This window comes from Mixophyes fleayi, chromosome 10 (genome assembly GCF_038048845.1).
Source record: "Mixophyes fleayi isolate aMixFle1 chromosome 10, aMixFle1.hap1, whole genome shotgun sequence".
Taxonomy (NCBI): domain Eukaryota; kingdom Metazoa; phylum Chordata; class Amphibia; order Anura; family Limnodynastidae; genus Mixophyes; species Mixophyes fleayi.
In genome coordinates, this window is record NC_134411.1 from 45,331,310 (window position 1) to 45,351,442 (window position 20,133).

Genomic DNA, 20,133 nt, shown 5'->3' on the forward strand with positions numbered 1-20,133 from the left:
AAAAGAAGCAGGGAAGACACAGGGGGCAGACGAGAACAATTTAACATCTGGGCTGGTTTGAAGGATTTTTCAAAAAAATGTGTCACTTTGCCCATAACTCCATCCAATATGAGTATAAACATGCAAAGGATGGTGGAGGATTACTTTCAAGAGGTAGTTGATATGGAAATGTCAGACAGTCCCTTTCCTTACTGGGAAGAAAAGCAGGCCATTTGGAAACCCATGTACAAACTTGCTTTGCAATACCTAAGCTGCCCACCCTCCAGTGTGTACTCTGAACGAGTGTTCAGCACAGCAGGGAACTTAGTCAGTGATCGCCGTAGAAGGTTACTTCCCAAAAATGTGGAGAAAATGATGTTTATAAAAATGAACTACATCTTCCACGAGGAAGGCCTTCACCATCCAAGACATCCAAGCACTGACTGTTCTCTAATGGCGGATTCAAGCGGCGATGAATTGATAGTCTGTGATGATGACGTACACACTGATGAGGGTGAGGATTAAGCTGAAGATGATGCCGATAACATCTTTTTAAAACTTTCTATGTAAGTGTAGGGTGCAATCTACCCCCAAAGAGGAAAGGGACTTGTGGCATTTCCATATCACATACCATCTTGAAAGGCTGCTGTTAGGGCAATTTATCCTTAAGGGTAGGGTGTCATAGACAGAGTGACCCTAAACTGGCTTTGTCCATTTTTCATAATATTGTACAGTCTATAATGGCTGAATTTTTGGGTATTTTATACAAGTGGAGGGGGGCCTAGAGAGACAGAAACCAAACTGGCTTTTTCCATGTCAATTAATATTGTACAGTCTATAATGGCTGAATTTTTTGGTATTTTATACAAGTGGAGGGGGGCCTAGAAAGACAGAGTGACCCCAAACTGTCTTTCTCCATGTCAATTAATATTGTACAGTCTATAATGGCTGAATTTTTTAGTATTTTATACAAGTGGAGGGGGGCCTAGAGAGACAGAAACCAAACTGGCTTTCTCCATGTCAATTAATATTGTACAGTCTATAATGGCTGAATTTTTTGGTATTTTATACAAGTGGAGGGGGGCCTTGAGAGACAGAAACCAAACTGGCTTTCTCCATGTCAATTAATATTGTACAGTCTATAATGGCTGAATTTTTTGGTATTTTATACAAGTGGAGGGGGGCCTTGAGAGACAGAAACCAAACTGGCTTTCTCCATGTCAATTAATATTGTACAGTCTATAATGGCTGAATTTTTTGGTATTTTATACAAGTGGAGGGGGGCCTTGAGAGACAGAAACCAAACTGGCTTTTTCCATTTCTTTACATATTTAACTATAAGTGTAGGGTGTAATATACATTCAAAGACGATGGCTGCATTGCCAATATGCATAGATGGAGAGGAAGACAATCTGTTTTGTGTGTAGAATAGGCCTACCAACGAAGAATTAAACTGGTTTTTTGGATGATTTATTACCTCAACAATTAGATTACTTGTCTCTAAAACAGTTGGAGCACTAAATTGGGTTAATTTAGGCCCAAAAACATGGATTTTCCCAAAAAATAGCAAAACAAAACCAAAGAAAACCAAAACACGCAATGGCGGTTTCGCAAAACCAAAACCAAAACCAAAACACGACGGTAATCCAGATCCAAAACCGAATCCAAAACCAAACCACGGGGGTCAGTGACCATCTCTAATATTAAGCAGTAGTTTTAATCTCACACCCAGCTTGCACTGACAATGATGATATATCTCTCTCTTTCCACTGCCAGAGCCGGTGGTATGTGCTGTGATATGGTCAAGCTGGGACCCCTGAGGGAAGTTAATAAGTAGTAGGGATATTCCAAATGTGAACAAAATATGTGATATTGGTGAGTCATTTAAACTCTTATAGACCTTTTAACTAGAGTAGCTACAAGGACAATTGAAGGCAGTATTTCAAAGTTTGCTCATCTCATCTTTTACACAAACCAAAACAGTCTACTCTTTCTATAACATAACAGATATATTATAAAAAATTTTTATAATAAGAGCTATTCTGAAAGTGAAGCCACTAAAATATATGTAAACCCCACTGCTTACCAGATGGATGAGCTAAAGTCGCAGGGCTGGCAGACTTGGAGGAGGAAAGGGGGGACTTCCATGCAGCACTGCAATGCGCTGGGTAGGGGAAATATAGGAAGAGCCCCCCTGGGTTCAGGCAATAGTGGGAGCAGAGAGAGGATTAGCAAAATGAGAGGTGGGAGAGGAGGAGATCAGTCCAACCTGGTACAAAGGGCTAGCATCAGGACTAGGCCCCAATTTGAAGAGAATGTCTGCAAATGTCCTGGTATCAAGAATGCAGAGAAGATCTAGTGTTCAGAAGATGTCCTGTCCCGGTGACCAGGTGTCCAAGAAGTTGTATAGATATGGGAATACTGCAAATGCAATCAATACTACCACAACCTTGGCAAAAGTCCTGGGAGCTATTGCTAGGCCAAATGGTAGGCATGTAAACTGGAAATGGTGTTCCAAGCAGAAGAACCTAAGATGATGATGTTGCACCACAAGAATGTGTAAATATGCATCTTGTAGGTCTAACAATGTCAAAAAGTCCCTTTTCCTGATGGTATTTAGAATCAAAGTGACTGTAAAAATATTTTGCTTTAACAAAGTGATTGAGCCTTCTTAGGTCTACCGGTGTTCAAAAAACCCTGAGTGTTTTTTTACCAAAAATATTTCGCAATAGAAGCCGGTGCCTTCATATTCTGTAGGAACCAAAGTGATATCTTTCTTCTCCAAGAATGTTTTCAAATAGTCGCATAATGCCTTGACTTGCTGGGGTTTGTAATGTCACTAACACATTCTTCCTTGGTACTGCACAAAACTCTATCTTGTACCCCCTTGTATCCAATGTCCTGCAAACAAATATCTACATTCCTTGCAATCCTGCCTCCTGGCAAGCTTGTCAAAGGCTGCATTGTCCTCGAGTCATTATATATTTCTTGGTCATCATTTTGCCTCTCAAGGAATGAAAAGGCCATTTGTTTGTGTTTCTTCCATATTATCTTGAATATTGCTTACAAGGGCAATATGTCCTGGCTTCTTTAAATTGCTGCCTTGATGAAGGAAAAAAAAAAGAACAAGGACTTCTGCTATCCATTGGTAGGAGATGCAATTTGCATCACCTTAATCATCATATCTAATTTATTGCTAAAAAGGAGAGCACCTAAAAATGAAGCCTATTTTATGATTGATGATCTGCTGTCCAAGGGCACAGCCAAAGTGCTCTCCTGGCTACCACTGTTGAGGTTATACTTCTGGCTGAAAACGTGATTAATTCCACTGATGCCTCACAAATGAAATCACTTTCTTTTTTCATGAATTATAAATGTTTCAGCAGATTCTGTCTGCTTACCTTCTCTTGCACATCTTCACATAAGTTATCCATCCACATTCTCAGTGCCAGGGAAACCAAGGCCATTGCTACTACTGCTTTAATCACTATTATTGATGAAACATTTCTGTAATTCTCTTAGAGACCCCCCCAGTCTTCTAATGGTATAGCAGAACTTTGGCATTGAGTCCCACCTAGATGTTCCCTCTTTCTGAAAGAGATATATACTATCCAATCTCTTGACATTCATTTGTTGCTTTTCTAGTTGTTACATTTCTATATTTAAGGTTTCATTAATCTCTCTAAGGGGCATATTCAATTGTTGGGTTTCCCAGCAGCGTTAAAAGTGTTACCGTTATTACGGTAATACCAAGTCGGATTACAGCTTGCAGCTCCCTGAGCTGCGATCTGAAATCCAGCGTGAGAAGTATCGTAATAACGGTATTTACGCGCACTGTTACCGTAATGATGGTAATAGTGCGTGCGCCGCATTACTTTTCAGTGTAACGCTAACAATTGAATATGCCCCTATGTGTTTGAAATATTCTACATCTGTGATGCTTATCTTCCAAAAAGATATCCTGTAAGGTTGATGGGGTTGGTGTATTTGGGATTCCCATAGTCCTATTGATAAATTTAATCCATGTATCCAGATTCAGAATTGCATAATTTGATCCTTTTAAATCAAAAAATGAAAAGATATGACATTGACAAACATATTGACAGCCTATGCATAATATATGATAGCACAGCCTGTGCCCAAAATAACTGCAATTAACCGCTTCTAATAGCCATGGATGAGCTTTCTGCACTTCTCTTCTAGCAAATTGGTCCACTCTTTGTGCAAACCTGCACCAGTTCTCCCAGATTTGAAGGGTGCATTCTCCCAACTGCTGCTTTCTGATCTCTACTCATGCTTGTCTATTGAATTTTGATCTGGACTCATTGCTGGCCAGTTCAGAACAGTCCAGCATCTCCTCTTGAACCACTTCTTGGTGCTTTTTGAAGGTTTGGGTTCATTGTCCTACTGGAAGACCTCATGACCTTTGACAGCCCAGCCTTCTGACACTGGATTCATCATTGTGCTCCAAAATTGCCTGGTAAATGCCAGGTTTCATGATGCCACACATACATTCAAGACTCCCAATTCCAGATGCAGTTCAGCAACTCCAAAACATCACTGAACCTCCTTTATGTTTGATTGTAGGAAACATGTTTTTGTCACTGAAAGCTTCATTTTGTTTTCTGTACACTTAGATAGACATTACAAGAAAAAATCTAATTAGTTCTCTCCTGTACATAAGACATTTTGGCTTGTTCAGGTGTATTTTTGCAAACTCGAGTCAGGCTCTCTCTTTCAGTAGTGATGCCCTCCTCCGCCTCCTATTAAATAACACCCTTTCATTGAGTTGGTTTGATTTGAAATGGTTATACCTTGTGTCTGCAGATAACCTTGATGAATTGTTTGGCATTTGATCAAGGTGCTTTCTCCATAATTTGGACGTTCCTGTGCTGCAATCCTCTATCACGTTTTTTCTTGTAGCCACATCCACGGAGGTTGGCTACAGAACCATGTACCTTACACTTCCTGATAACATTATGTATGGGGGAAACGGGAACATCAAGGTCTCTGGAGATTGATTTGTAGCCTTCAGATTGTCCATGCTTGACTACTACTTTTCTCTTACATCTCAGATAATTCTCTGGCTTTCTTTTCTCCGTGTTCATTGCTGCATACACAGTGGCACAAAACAGGAGAATGAATCCATTTCTCTATTCAAACTTGTTGAATGCATGATTTTTATATTGCAGGCAGCACCTGAGTTCAGTTTCAAAGTGAAGGACAATCACTTGCTTGAAATACAATTATTTCTAAAAAGTTGCAGATTATTTTGTTCAGTCCACTTAAGGGTTTCTGTATGGAATACGCTAAGACATGGTCATTTATTCTGCTTTGTGCTTTATTCACTGCAAACCAAATAAATACATATGTAGATAACCATACTTGCCAACTCTCCCGGAATGTCCGGGAGACTCCCGCATTTTGCGAGAGTCTCCCGGACTCCCGGGCGAGTGTGGCAATCTCCCGAATTCTGCCCACTTCACTAGGAAGTGCCCACTTCCTAGTGAAGTGGGCAGAATTAGATCCCAAACGCCGCGATTCCCGATGAATCGCGGCGTTTAGCCCCGCCCCCCGCTGTCAAATGACGCAATTTGCGTCATGACGTCACAGGGGGCGGGGCCGAAATGACGCGATTTTGGCCGCCCCGCCCCCTCACGCCCCCCTCCACTGGCTGGCTCCCGGAAGAGAGCTGAAGAAAGTAGGTAAGTATGAGATAACAAAATATATTTTTAATTTCAACAACTTCCTGGAAGGAATGATACATTATTAAAAAAATGGTGCAAATATTTTTGGCCACGACTGTATGTTACACAAAATACTGAAAAAGAAAAGCATCAGAACAGTATATTATAAAATTAAAATGACACCGATAATCCATGTAACACGATACTTAGTTGGCACAAATAGACCTTGAAACACTAGCATCTGAGGTCTACGTGTGCAGTGTTGTGCGTAAAGTAAGTGTAGAAGCAACGCTGGAGAAGGAGGACAAACAAGAGGAAAGTGGATACATTACCACTACATTGAAAGCATGAAGCACAATAGCAGAAACATTCATGTCTCCAATTTGCAAGTCTAACAGCATATATGGCGGGAAAAGCCCTTTAAAAGTCTTCTCAATTCTTATATAAAGATAACAGGACAACACATTTGATAGATTAAAATATTTATTTTTCTGCTACAATTTTAGAATTGGTCAGAGATAAAGTTATTTAGGGCCCTAGCTACAAGGACAATCATTAACTCAATATTGTCCCTATTCTTAGTGTAAACAGCAAGTTGTAACTGAAAATGGTTTGAGAACATTACTATAGGGTTTTATTTTTATCTTGATACTACCACCTGCTTAAATCCATAGTCTCATAATGCCAGTATTGTCAATATCATTGATACTCTTCTCAACTCTATCTGTCCTCACCTGTATGGGTGCGCACATGCCGCTTGAGGTCAAAAGTGTCATTGAATCCTTTTCCACAATGCTCACATTGATGCCTCTTCACCTCACTATGACACTTCATGTGACGGTTCAGCATCCTTTGGTACGAAAAGCTCTTGTCACAAAGACTGCAGCGGAAAAGCATTCTCTGTTCACCCTGTTATGGTATTGAGGAAGTGACAGAAGATAAATGTCTATATGTAGCAATGCAAGTCAAACACATATCCATTACTTTATGCACCCAAAATTTACATATGTATAAAGCTGTCTGTCTATGTGTGTGAGTGTGTCTATAGTAGGGAATTTAGACTGTAAGCTCCAATGGGGCAGGGATTGATGTGAATGAGTTCTCTGTACAGCGCTGCGGAATTAGTGGCGCTATATAAATAAATGATGATGATGATGATGTCCTGCCAGGGTGATATAAACCTCCCTTGGCCTTGGCCGCTATTGGTAGCCTTAATGATACACTTAGTGTCCTGCTGGCACTAGTTTTAATCATAGTTGCCTATTTTCCTGGGATATCTAGAAGGCTCCCAAATTTCTATGAGTCTTCTAGGGAGAGCAATGCAATGTGTGATGACAAATTGCAGTATTGCGGAAAGGACTGCGACAATGCCATTCACGCAGCCAGATCCCCCGCACTCCAGAATATAATGGGGTAGAGATCTTAAATGTTGGCAAGTATGGGTTTAATTAATGAACAGTAGACAAAATGCTCCTGGTTCTGAAAAAAGAAGGTAGATCTGCTAGTGCGTTTTATTATTTTATTTAAAGCTATTTGTTACATTTCAGTGCATCTGAAAACGTACATTTCTCTCAATGAGAGTGCATTGTAAAATCAATGAGAAACTATTTAAATGTATATTTTCACAATGATAACTTCCTGTTTTGCATGTTCAAAAAACGCAGACTAGCACATGAATCTACATTTTATATCCTTTCCGCACCTGAGTAGAAAATCTCTGGTCCTGACTTTCGAGTGCTTGTTCAATGCTCCTCTCTGATCCTCGATATGCAGAGGAGCCTCCTACACAGCGGAGGTGATGAAGAGACAAATCGAGAGCCACTTCGTTGCTATACTCAGGTCCTGCCTCTTTTCGGGCAACATATTCCAAGGTCACTGCAAGGCAGCAAACAGTTTGAGATAAGCACAAATGTTGTGGACTGTCTCAACAAATATAATTCTAAGTCTATGGGGATACATTTGCTGGAGTTGAATACATTCACTGACAGAGTAATATAAACTAGTATATAATAGTGATATATAATAATAATAGTAATAATATAAAGTATAATAGTTAAACAAGCAACAATCTTCATTCAATGTCATTGACCTACAAAATGTAACTTAGTGATTTTATTTATCACTATTTTTTTGTTTATTTTGCTGTGTCCATTGCCACTTATTTTCAAACCATTTAACAACCCTAAATAGTGAACCTACTGTGTTTCTTATCATCCCTCCATGGCATTATTCTTAGAATTACAATATCCTTCATCTTCCTGCTGAATACTCCAGACCTGGAAGCAGACAAGGAGATGGGATTGGGCTCTTCCTTTACCCATTCTGCATATTCAAAGTTCTCCAACCTGTCCCTTCACTTATGTTCCCATACCACCTAGTATCTGGATGATCTATTGTCCTCCTGGATCACCAGAGCAATTCCTAGATAATTTTCAGCCTGGCTACCTAATTTTCAAACCTCTGACATCACAATCATCATATTAGGTGATAGAAAATGGAGTAGTTTGCAGTTTACAGAAAGAATGTTATGTCTCTTCCAGTGGATCCTCTATTCACCATTGTGGTCACCATCTTATTGCTATCTTGCTTTCTCCTGATTTTATTCAGTTTCTGATTCCTCTATCATTGTTTTCCCTCTCCCAGAGCATCACCTGATTACCAGTAATCTTTCCACTATCACTTTGATCTCTTTGCAGCACAATTCAAACAAGCGTCTTACCCTCTGTTAATTTGCAGCAATTTTCCAGTTTTTTGCAACAAATTCTCTCCCCAGTTCCTACATTCTCCTGTCCTGATCTTACAGTTCCATATTGTAATCACACCCTAGCAAAATCCCTTGATTAAGTGGATTCTGCTACTCTTTCTTCTTTGTGTCAACAACTTCAGCCACATCACACAAAGGAAATGCACTTCCTTTAAAAATTCACATAACATCATTCTTGATGATGTTCATATATACTGCTGTTTATCACTCCTACTGCTGTCGCTATCGCTCTTGACATTGCCAAACAAAAATACTTCTAAATTGCTATCTCTGCTCAGTCTTTTAGCTCCAACTGTCTCTTTAATACTTTTAAATCTCAACACAACCAACATCACCACCCAAGATGTTGCTTCCTACTTCAAGGACAACATTGACAATCAAGGCTCAGTCCTAGGCTTTCTGCTCTTCTCTAACTATATCACTTCCTTGGAAATATAATAAGGGCCTTTCAATTTCAGTACAACCTCTGCGTGGATGACACCCAAATTTATTTATCCTCTCCAGATCTTTCACCATCTGCACTGGCCTGCATAATTGAATATTTGCCTGCCGATTTGGATGTCCTCCCACCACCTCACAATTAGCTCTTTCAAAAACTGAGCTATTAATCTGTGCATCAGCCAACAGATGCTATTAACTTGACATCTTTATTGTTGACAACAGAAAAATAAACCCTACCCATCAAGCTCGCTACCTAGATATCATCCTTGACTTTAAATCCTGGTACATACATCTAAAAAACATCTCCAAAATATGGTCGAGCATAGGCTCATTCGTTCGATTCAAGCGCTGGGTATCTCTTATGTATGTGTTTTTTAGCAATATAATTTGCACCAGCTACAAGGCAGGTGTAAGTGCCAACTAAGCGTGATGAGTGACATGTATGCATGCCAGAACATGTGTTTGCAAGTAAAAGAAACAAAGTACAGTGCACATTAAGAACTTCGTGAGTTTTTTACATATATTTTTATTAATGATTATAGTATTAATAGTTGTAAATTAAATGTAAAAAAACATTTGCGCATGTGTTCAGATTGAACTTTATAGTGCACATATGCATGTGCGTAGCCTGCAGCCTGTTCAATCGGCAAGTAATGTATAGCCTGAGCCTACTTATACCCATTTACAAATAGAAACGTTTCTAGAGATCCGCTTGTACTTGACTACAGGTGTAAGTGCGTGGAAGTTACATCAGATTTTTTTAAACACAAGTTGCATACACATTGCGTTAGAAAATAAATCAGGCCCATAATATTACTCACTATATCTTAACATTATGTCTAGAGGAAAACGTGTTTGGAGTGTGATGTCTTTGGGGTTTTCTGCACTAAGTGGGTTTCTCTCACAAAGTGTTTGGACATGCACAGTTAAACAACACAGTTAGACAAACATTAGACAACATCTGAAGACTTCCAGGAATAAGCTACATCTGCTGCAGTCTGTCTGGACTACTTCTCTAACTACACGGGACACTGCAAATAGTTATTTCTTTAAACTCCCGTAACTTTGTGGCTTTTTACTCTTTAATCACAATGTTTAACAAATTTCTTTTCTTACGCTCCTTTCATGGCATTATCTTTAGGACTATATCACCCTTCACCCTTCCTGTAACACAAACATTTGTCCACATTGCTCCTTCATTACTCCTCTCACCCCAAGTTAACACTCATTAACGTTTGTCGGATTTATTTTCTATAACTGGAACTGCTTCCTCCTTTTGCCAGAAAACAAAAGGTTACACATTTTACAATCCTCTTACCTATCTTTCTCTCCGCTACTATTAGCTGGTGATATATCTCTTAATATATCCCCTAATCCTTGTTCCCCACATTCCTCCAATTCACATATAGCTGAACACTACTGAAATGCAGCAAACCTCAAAAACATTACCTGTCTCCCTTCTCTTCCAAAGTTATTTAAATGTGCCCTTAGTAATGACTTTTCTATTTGTAACAAACTTACCTCCATACATGACTTCCACTCAAACAACCTCAACCTTCTGGCAATAACCGAAACAAAGCTTACACAATCAGACACTGCCTCATCTGCAGCCCTTTTACATGGTGGCCCCCATTTCACACACACCTCCAGACCTGGAGGTGTGTCTCTCCCCACAGTGCAGGTTTACAGTTCTACCAAATGTCCTATCACTTAAGTTCACATCTTTTGAAGTTCATGCTATTCAGATTTTGAATCCATTCTCTCAGCGAGTTGCTGTGATCTATCACCCCCACTGGAGTGCACAGGCAGATTTTTCTGCATGGCTCCCTCACTTCTTATCTTGTGACATTCCCACCATCATCCTGTGTGATTTCAATATTCCAATTGCTAATCCACATTCCAATGCTGCTTCCAAACTACTCTCTCTAACCTCCTCCCTCAACCTCTCCCAGTGGGTTGAATCTTCTACTCAGCGGGATGGGCATTGCTTTGATCTTGTTTCTAGACTATACTCTGATTTTTGTAACACGCGTATTCCCCCTCTCGGATCATCACCTTATCAGCTACACACTCCCTCCTCACGCCTCCTCATACCCGCTGAAATCTTAACTGTATTAATCTTCAACAGTTCTCCACCTCTCTCCAACACTTTCTCTCCCCAATCTCTAGCACTCCTATCAAAATGCTCTGGACACTGCAAAACAAACATACTACCAATCTCACATCTATGCTTGGACTTCAAACCCCAAACGCCTGTTTAACACATTTAAATATCATCTTAACCTTTTCCACCCCAAACCCTTCGACTACTATCAGTTCCCTGGATCTTGCTTCCTACTTCAAGGACAAGATTGATAAGATCAGACTAGAAATGGTATTATTTCCTTGACAAGCAATCGGCTTGATTCCTTCCCAGCACCCTCTGACACTCTCTCTTCATTTTAATCTCACACATGGAGATGAAGTATCTACTCTCTTCTTATCTTCCTACTCTACCTCCTGTCCTCTTGATCCTATACCCTCAGAAACTGGTAGATCCCTGTCCCCTCTGCTCATTCCACCTCTAACTAAAATCTGTAATCCCTCTCTCAACTGGTATCTTCCCGTCATTATACAAGCATGCAGTGATTATTCCTATTCTAAAAAATTATTTTTGACCTAAATTCTCTTTCAAATTAATATCCCATTTCTCAGCTCCCATGTCCCTCCTAGCTTCTAGAGAGACTTGCATACACTCTCTTCACTCGTTTCCTTTCCGCAAACAACCTACTGGATCCTCTTCAGTCAGGCTTTCGCTCCTAACACTCCACAGAGACTGCGTTGACTAAGGTTGTCAATGATTTGATCACTGGTAAAACCAAAGGCTATTACTCTCTTCTAATAATTCTCTTGGAACTATCTGTTGCATTTTACACTGTGGACTACTCTCTTCTCATACAAACGCTACATTCCCTAGGTCTTCAAGACACTGTCCTATCCTGGTTCTCATGCTACCTTTCTAATCGCTCTTTCAGTGTTAGTTTCTCTGGATCCTCCTCTGCTCCGCTTCCCTTATCAGTTGGAGTACCACAAGGCTCAATACTAGGTCATCTGCTGTTCTCTATATATATAGCACTTCTCTTGGAAAACTAATAAGCTCCTCTGGATTTGAGTATCATCTCTATGCAAATGATACCCAAATTTATGTATCCTCTCCTGATCTCTCGCCATCTGTGTTGTCCTGCGTTACTGACGGTCTTTCTGCTATTTCATCTTGGATATCCTCTTGCCAACTCAAACTCAATCTCTCAAAAATAGAGGTAATAATATTCCCATCCACCAACATAAGTTACCTACCTGACAATTCTATTTCTGTTGACAAAGTGACCATAAATTCCACCCCACAAACTCGTTGCCTAGGTTGATCCTTGACTCACAACAATCCATTGTTCCCCACATCGACTCTATATCTAAATCATATTACATATATCTAAAAAACATTTCTAGTATACACAAAAATCTCACACAAGACACTACAAAAACTTTAATTCATGCACTCATCTCCCGCATTGACTATTGCAATTCCCTCCTTACTGGTCTTCCCCTAAACAGACCCTCACCCCTATGATCTATTTTGCATGCAGCGGCCAGACTGATTCCCCGTGCAAGTCATTCTTCCACTGCTGAGCTACTCTGTCAGTCTCAACATTGGTTGCCTGTTTTTTACAGAATCCAATATAAATTTTTTCTAACAGCATACAAGACCATCAACAAAATTGCACCGACATACATTTCCTCACTTGTCTCAAAATATCTCCCAACTCGACAAATACATTCTGCACAAGATCTGCGTTTCTCATCCACTCTCATTACATCCTCCCATTCCCAGTTACAGGACCTTTTTCAGTCTGCACACACTGTGGATTTCCCTCCTTCACACAATAAGACTTTCCTCTGGTCTACAAACCTTCAAGCATTTTCTGAAAAGCCACCTATTCAGGCAAGCTTATAATATTCCTCAACTACCCTCTTAACCTCACTTGGTTACCCTATTACCACCCTTTACACATCTCTCACAAAACAACAACCTTCTGACCCCAGACCAACATTGCTGTTTGACTCGATCGCATTACCTTTGCAATCTGGCTGGACCAATATGCAATATGTAGATTTAACCTCATGTATCCAACTCACATTGACCTATAGATTGTAAGCCTGTGAGCAGGGCCCTCTTTGTATGTTTTACCCAGCATTGTTTATTACTATGTTTGTCCCCAATTGTAAAACGCTACGGAATTTGCTGGCGCTATATAAATAAATGTTGATGATGATAATCTCTTGCATTGACTGTTGCAAGTTCCTTCTAAATGGCGTTCCATTAACATTTAGCGCAGCTACTACATTCATTTTCCTCACCACACATTCTTCTTCTGTTGATCCACTCTGTAAGATCCTAAATTGGTTGCCTGTATGTTATAGAATCAACATACAAAACCATTAACAAAACTGCACCAATATACATCTCCTAACTTCTCTGCTCTACCAAAGATCTCCTTCCTCATGCCCTCTCATTACTTGCTCCCTTTCCTGGTTACTGGACTTTTTCCTGGCACCATTCCATTCCTTATACAACCAGACTTTCCTCAAGCTTCCAAATGTTCAAGCGTTCCTTGAAACCTCACCTCTCCAGTCTTGCTTGTCAAATTCCCGAACCACCTGTTTAATCTCCCTAAGCTAGTAGACTCAATTACAAAACCTCTACTCAGCTCACACAACATTTACATGTATTCTCTTTCTATCCTGAACCTTGTGACCCCAAAACAAGATTGTTGTTTGAATGAATATTATAGCTAATCTAAGCACTGTTTCCCATTGCAATTTGGCTGGGCCAATGTACAATCTGTGGCACTTAATAATGTGTATAAAGGAGATATTTTCTCATTTGTATGTTGGTTAATACCCAGTCTTGTTTTATTACAGAGTTTATTTCCAATTGTAAAGTGCAAATGAATATGCTGGCACTATATAAATAAATGTTAACAATACTAATAATATTAATAATAATTATGGCAACAGCTGCATTGACTATTGTGAATGAATAAAGATTATCTGTAACACATTAAACAACATGTTGGTGCCCTATAAATTACTTTTAATAATAATAATTTGTGCAAAATGAAATGTACTGCAGGGGTACAATTTTTCCAATTAGTAAATTACTTCAGCTTAGAGGGAAACTTGTAAACAATGAGTAGATAACCACTACACAGATTATTATAATATAAAAACCAGTTGCCATGAAAATAAGCTAACAGCATAGAACACCACCAACACACTGTCTCAAGAATCAGGTTCCATTATCCATCGCAACAAGATGACAACTGGTTCAAATTCATCAATCAACAACATGTCTCAAACTCCGCTGCCACTGATGTGGATGACTCCAATGTAATAGTGGACTAAACAGTTGATTATAAACAGGTCTCTGCGTTGTGGCTCAAGGTGTGCGTAAAACAAGACAGAGGAAATGGTAGAGCAATCTTTGCTACATGCACTGTACTTACTACTCCCTGTTGGTCCGATAACATAGCAGTACATTAACAACAATGGGGTTATTTACTGACAAAGTACATACACACAACCCACAGCAACTAATCAACAATTATGTTTGTTTAATGGAATACAAGTTAGACAGTGAACGCAAACATCTGATTGGTTGCTATAAGTTACTGCACATTTAACCTTTAAAAGTAAATTATAACAATGTAAGTATTGCTGTAAAGTAACTCAGCAGTGTTTTGGCATCATATGTTTGCTTCAGTCAAGTATTGATGTCTAAGCTATAATTACAGACAGATACTAATATTCCAGCCCACCATCTTTCCTTCCTCCACCTAGACTGTACAGTATCAGAACCCACTTAAAACACACGGATAAAAAAAAACTTTAATTCACCATCTCTTTATCCGCAACAGCTCTTATGTTACCTATATAATTAAATGCCCATATGGGGAAGAATGAACCCCACTTAAAGAATGGAATTGCAAATCATAAATCCAGCATCAGAGCAGTCATGAGGAATAAACCTTCAGAACTACCAGTTACAAGACATTATTTAAAATGTGTGCATTCATTTCCAGAACTATGTACATGCCCATAGATTGCATTACTAGACCAGCCAGAGAGAAAAATGTTACCTCAATGTGAATGTCATAGGATCATGTGTTTACAACCCCTCCATCCAAAAGGCCTGAATATTCAGTCCCTGTAATGTTATTCATAGCATTATAGGAACAATGAATCATGACACTTTTTAGTAGTGGACATGCACCTATTATACTTAACATATATCCTTAAGATATTACACTTTCATTATACATATTTAGGTATTGTGTGGTATCTATTATATGGTGTTTAATCAGCATAATGTGGAATCTGATGCTTTCAATGTTCTGAGGTTATACATTGCGATTCACAAATGACTTGTTAAATAGTCATTCGTATTTTAACGGACACTACATTAATTTCATTGCCCTTTTTTTAAATTGGAAGTAGTGCAAATGACTATGTGAACACCTTACAGAAGGTTTGTGATACACTATGTTTGTGTTTGTTGACCATGATATTTTTCTCTATGGTATTTTCAAACAGTTTGTAGTTTAGCTTGAATGTGATTTTTTAGTTCGCAAAGCTCAGATAAAGTTACCTAGCGGATGAAATTATTTACTAAATAACAGCTGTATGGATAATTACACATTGAATGGTTTTTATTTTGTTATGTTCTGAATTTGAGTTTCATAATTGTGGCTATCAATCTTTTCAGTACAAATTTACATATTTTGTCTTTGAATACTAATTACTCTGAGTGTTGGATATGATGGATTATGGGCTATGAAGGGTTAAATCAGCTCTTGCACTGTGATGTTGTTTGTTCTATGTCCTTAAAAAGGGTCCTGTTCCAGGACCCTTAAAATGCTTGTGTGTAATAAAGGAACTTATACTCTTTTACCTTTCAATGGAGATTACTGCACTTTGTTCTTTGAATTCATATATATTTATCTTGTGATGGGGTAAAAAGTGTTAACAGTGTGTTTGTATATGATGCAAATGTCAAACAAGTACAATAATTACATCCACTTGACTGTATCCTGTTTATGTCACTATGATGCTGGATATCCTATCATTTAATGTATATCTAAGCATCTTGACATGTATACTTTTGTTTTAGTCTCTAAAATCTATTGCTTATGGTGTCCTACAGGGTTGTGGGCATCACTTGTCCTTTTATATAGCAGAATGTGTAAGGATGGAAGTAAGAGCTTGGGCTGCTGTTGTCAGGGCTGGAACTAGGGATGTACAATAGGGGCAACCGCCCAGGGCGTAATGCTGAATGGGGGTGCAGTTTATGAATATTTTAGGTTCATTTGTTTAAAATTGAGGGCTAGGGGGGTGGCATTTTCATTTTTCGCCCCAGATGCTAAAATTTTAAGTTACAGCTCTGGCAGTTGTCATAGTCTATAGGAATGTTTGAGGCAAACACTGCTTTTAGTCCTTACACAAGGTACCAACAGAGCTAAGGTCAACACACAATTAATGCAATACAATATACACTCAGCTGAGCGATGCGTAAAAAGGTCTTAATGACGACATATCTGTGGAATGGGTGTACTACAACCGAAGGGGATTCTGCCATTTTTAATATAGTAAAACCACCCATTCTCCAAAGAATGTTTTGTTGTATATTTTGTTGCTATATATTTATATTACATGGAATGAAACAATAGACAGATGATTCACCTGGAATATACAACTCTCCTCTGTCCTCATCAGGCACCTCGCTCCACTTTTTCTTCCCTGATCCCAAGCTGGACTTCTTCACCAGGAATGCCCTGGGCATCTTGTACTCTCTGGGTATTTCCTAGTTATATTAGGTAATAAATCGCCACAATCAGTCCACTAGGTCTGCACCAGAATCCTTTCTTGTCATACAATGAATCTGTTATATGATGTTAGTCCATTAAGCTCTCCTGGTTGGATTCTGCCACGGCTGATACTGTTCTTACTAAATTTGGAAATATATTAATGTTTATAGATGTACATTCATCCAGAAATGACTATTTTCCAGCTTGTTGACTTTCCTTCATAGGTAATATGATATGAACCTGGTCTGCTTGATAATTCAGTGTCATTACAATTTATCCTTGTACAGGTAGTAATCAAATATTCTAGTTTGATTTGCTTGGGATGCCAAATATTTATTTATAAAATCATTGCCAATGCCAAGTATAAGTAGAACATTTTTCACTTACAAAATAAAAAATTAAAATGCTAAAAAATGTTCCTGAAAAGCAAATAAAATGAGAGAGAACAAACTTCAATCAGTGCAGAAAATATTTACATTAACATATTTCCTGTCCATTTCTAAAATGCTGCATTTGCCAAGTTTAAAAACAAAATTCTACTTTGTCCTGTTATCTTGAGTAGTCTACAATTTTCTTGTTGATTGATGATGATGATGATGATGATGATGATTTACTCTCTCTAGGTCAAGTTGAAAATTAAAGTGAGGAAAATGCTGTAAGCATGCGGTTATAAATCAAGTGTATGTTACAACAAGTCCAAGGATGCCAGATCCAGGCTCTCTGTATTCAACGGATAGAAATATAACTTTCTTCTCCTGATGTTGTAGAAGTCCACGTAGAATTGAATCAATCTTCAAATTAATTACTGGTGATGTCTGTAGTCCAGATTATCAAATGAGATTAACATCTGAAATCTTTGCGAGATGAACATCAAGGTGTCCACTTTCAAAGTTTGAATATTCGTAAATGAAGCATGAATGTCTGCTGAACAGCACCAGTTGTGAAATAACGGTGGGGGGAGGATCCAGCTTTGTATTATTATTTTTTTCATCATCTTCTTTTAACCTGTTAAACCGGTTTCAAAACCGCTTGGAGTGAGGTGGAAACGCTTCAGGGAGGAGAGGAAGATTGGTAAGGTGGGGACATGGCTTCTGGGTGGGAGAAAGAAAGGACCCACACCCTGACCTGCATACATACTGCCACATGAAAATCAGGTAGCTCTTGTAGGGAGTATGTGCATGAGCCTGTTAGAAGGGTGTGTGTATTTTTGTGGTGTGAAAACAGTGACACACAGTTGCATAGTGTTTGCATGTGGGACACGTAACTGTTATTTCTTAATACATTTCAACAAGCCCCCTGACATACAGGTGGATGATACATGCCTGTCAACTGTCTCTAATGATCATGTCTCCCCTAACACTATTCCAAAAGTAATCTGTCCCAGGTTTACCACTTCTTTACCCAGACATTAGGACACTGTCCTCTTACTCATAATTGACAGACACCAGCACAGACTTTTGCGGCTTGCCTACTCCTAAAAACATACAGACATCAGGAAACATACTTATGACTTGCTCATAATAAAAAGTTAGAAATTGAATACATTATATTATTTTATTATAATAATAATAATATGATTATATTGGGCTCTGTCCTTTTCAGATGCTGCATTAGTGATCTTTCAGATGGCTTAGAAAGTCCATATTTTCAAATTACAATAAACTAGATAGGATAACAATAGAGAGCAGAACAATATATTCCTACTAAAAGTTTGGTCCAATACCTAGCTGGCTAGAGAAATGTCAGATAGTTAATGTAGAAATATAATAAGTAATGCACCTAGACACAGTAACAACTATGCTACTTATAGAATACATTTTGGGAACACAATTATAGAAAGGCTTCTAGGGATGAAAATAAAGGAAACAAAAGAGCCTAAAGTAGCTAAATCAAAAAGCATTAGAAGTATTTCAGGGAAAAAGAGGCATTTACATTGCTAAAGGAAGAAGGAATCGAGAAGTGATTACACAGAACAATATAAGGAATGCAACATGATATGTAAAAACGAAATCCCATCAGCTATGATAGAAACTGAAACACTGCTGACAAAAGTAAGTCTAGTCTCAAAATGTTTTCCAGTACATAAATAGCAAAAATCAAAAAGTTGATAGTATTGAGCTAACAGTAGGTCAACTGAGATTAATTGGCGGTGATAGAAAGGTAATCTTTTAAATGTTGCTTTATGTTTCTAAAGGAGAAACTACTGTGAGAAAATGTTAATAGTACAAACATAATAACACAATTACACTATTAAATGGCCACTAAACCCAATTACAGTTTGTTTCATAAACAAGAGTTGCTAATAAATATATAACAAATATATAGGTCAATGAGCGTATAGGAACAGAAGGCATTTGAGATAAGGTTGTGATTGAGGGAGATATATTTTCCTGCACACATTTTTCCTGCCAGTAGTCTTATTAAAGGACACTGCAGACAGCTTTTATAAACACATTTTGTTCTTCGGAAAAAAAAAAAGGTTGACAGTGACTTGTTCAAGTTCTACAAAAGCATCGGAACTAGTATATCTATACATTTTTATCAGCTCTTTTATATAGGGTAAATTGCATTAGGTTTAGTGGTTCTTTAAATATTACTAGTTTAACACAAGAGAAAATACAGTTATGTATGGCTGTTATGATGGAGTTTAACTCCGTAATACATAAACCAGTACATCTAATATTGATGGCATTCTTATAAATCAGGTCAGGATATCAGATCATAGCATTGATGGAAGGCTGATGTGGTACCAATATTTCAAAAGTGAGCTAAAACAGATTGAATACTACAGTAATTGGTGAAATGTTTTTAGTTGGACTAACAATCTATTATCAAGGGCCAGCTTTGCGAGATCTACTCTTTAGGTCATTTCTGAATCACAGATGTTCAAAGTGCTATACAATGTTACAAACCAATATAACAGTCACAGGAATAAAATAAAAACAGGTCATAAAAATGATCAGGACAGAGTGAATGGGAAAGATGCAGAGATCAGCCTATAATGAGTCTTGGAATGGGATGTTCGCAGAAATAAGTATATTCATAACAAGTTGGCACTACAGTATAAATGATGTTTCACATTTGACGACAAAATGTGCTTCCATCAGTGTGATAGTGTCTTACATCACAACTATGTATTGCTAGGGAACCCTGCTTCTCCAACTATATAACCCACAGCCGGTGGCTTCCTGTTTGCTTCCATTCCACTCCTTATTAGTATTATTCTTTATTTACAAAGTGCCAACATATAATACAATGATGTACATTAAGTAGATTATGAGAAAAAATAATTGACATACAATGACATTAAGCAGAAGGTAATTATGGTCCTGCCCAAATAATCTTACAATCTAGGAGTTGT

The 20,133-nt window shown here is 38.3% G+C and overlaps 1 protein-coding gene across 1 annotated transcript in view; it reads right to left on the reverse strand.

Annotated features, from left to right (window-relative positions):
• The window catches only part of OVOL1 (ovo like transcriptional repressor 1), a 40,392-nt gene extending 22,636 nt beyond the window's left edge, over positions 1-17,756 (reverse strand). The window contains exons 1-3 of the mRNA XM_075188652.1: positions 16,648-17,756; positions 7,369-7,541; positions 6,401-6,575 (exon numbers count right to left, since the gene is read on the reverse strand). Of these exons, the coding sequence (XP_075044753.1) occupies positions 6,401-6,575; positions 7,369-7,541; positions 16,648-16,747 (448 nt within the window). The 5' untranslated portion in view covers positions 16,748-17,756. The remainder of the gene's footprint in view (positions 1-6,400; positions 6,576-7,368; positions 7,542-16,647) is intronic.
• Between the last annotated feature and the right edge of the window lie 2,377 nt (positions 17,757-20,133).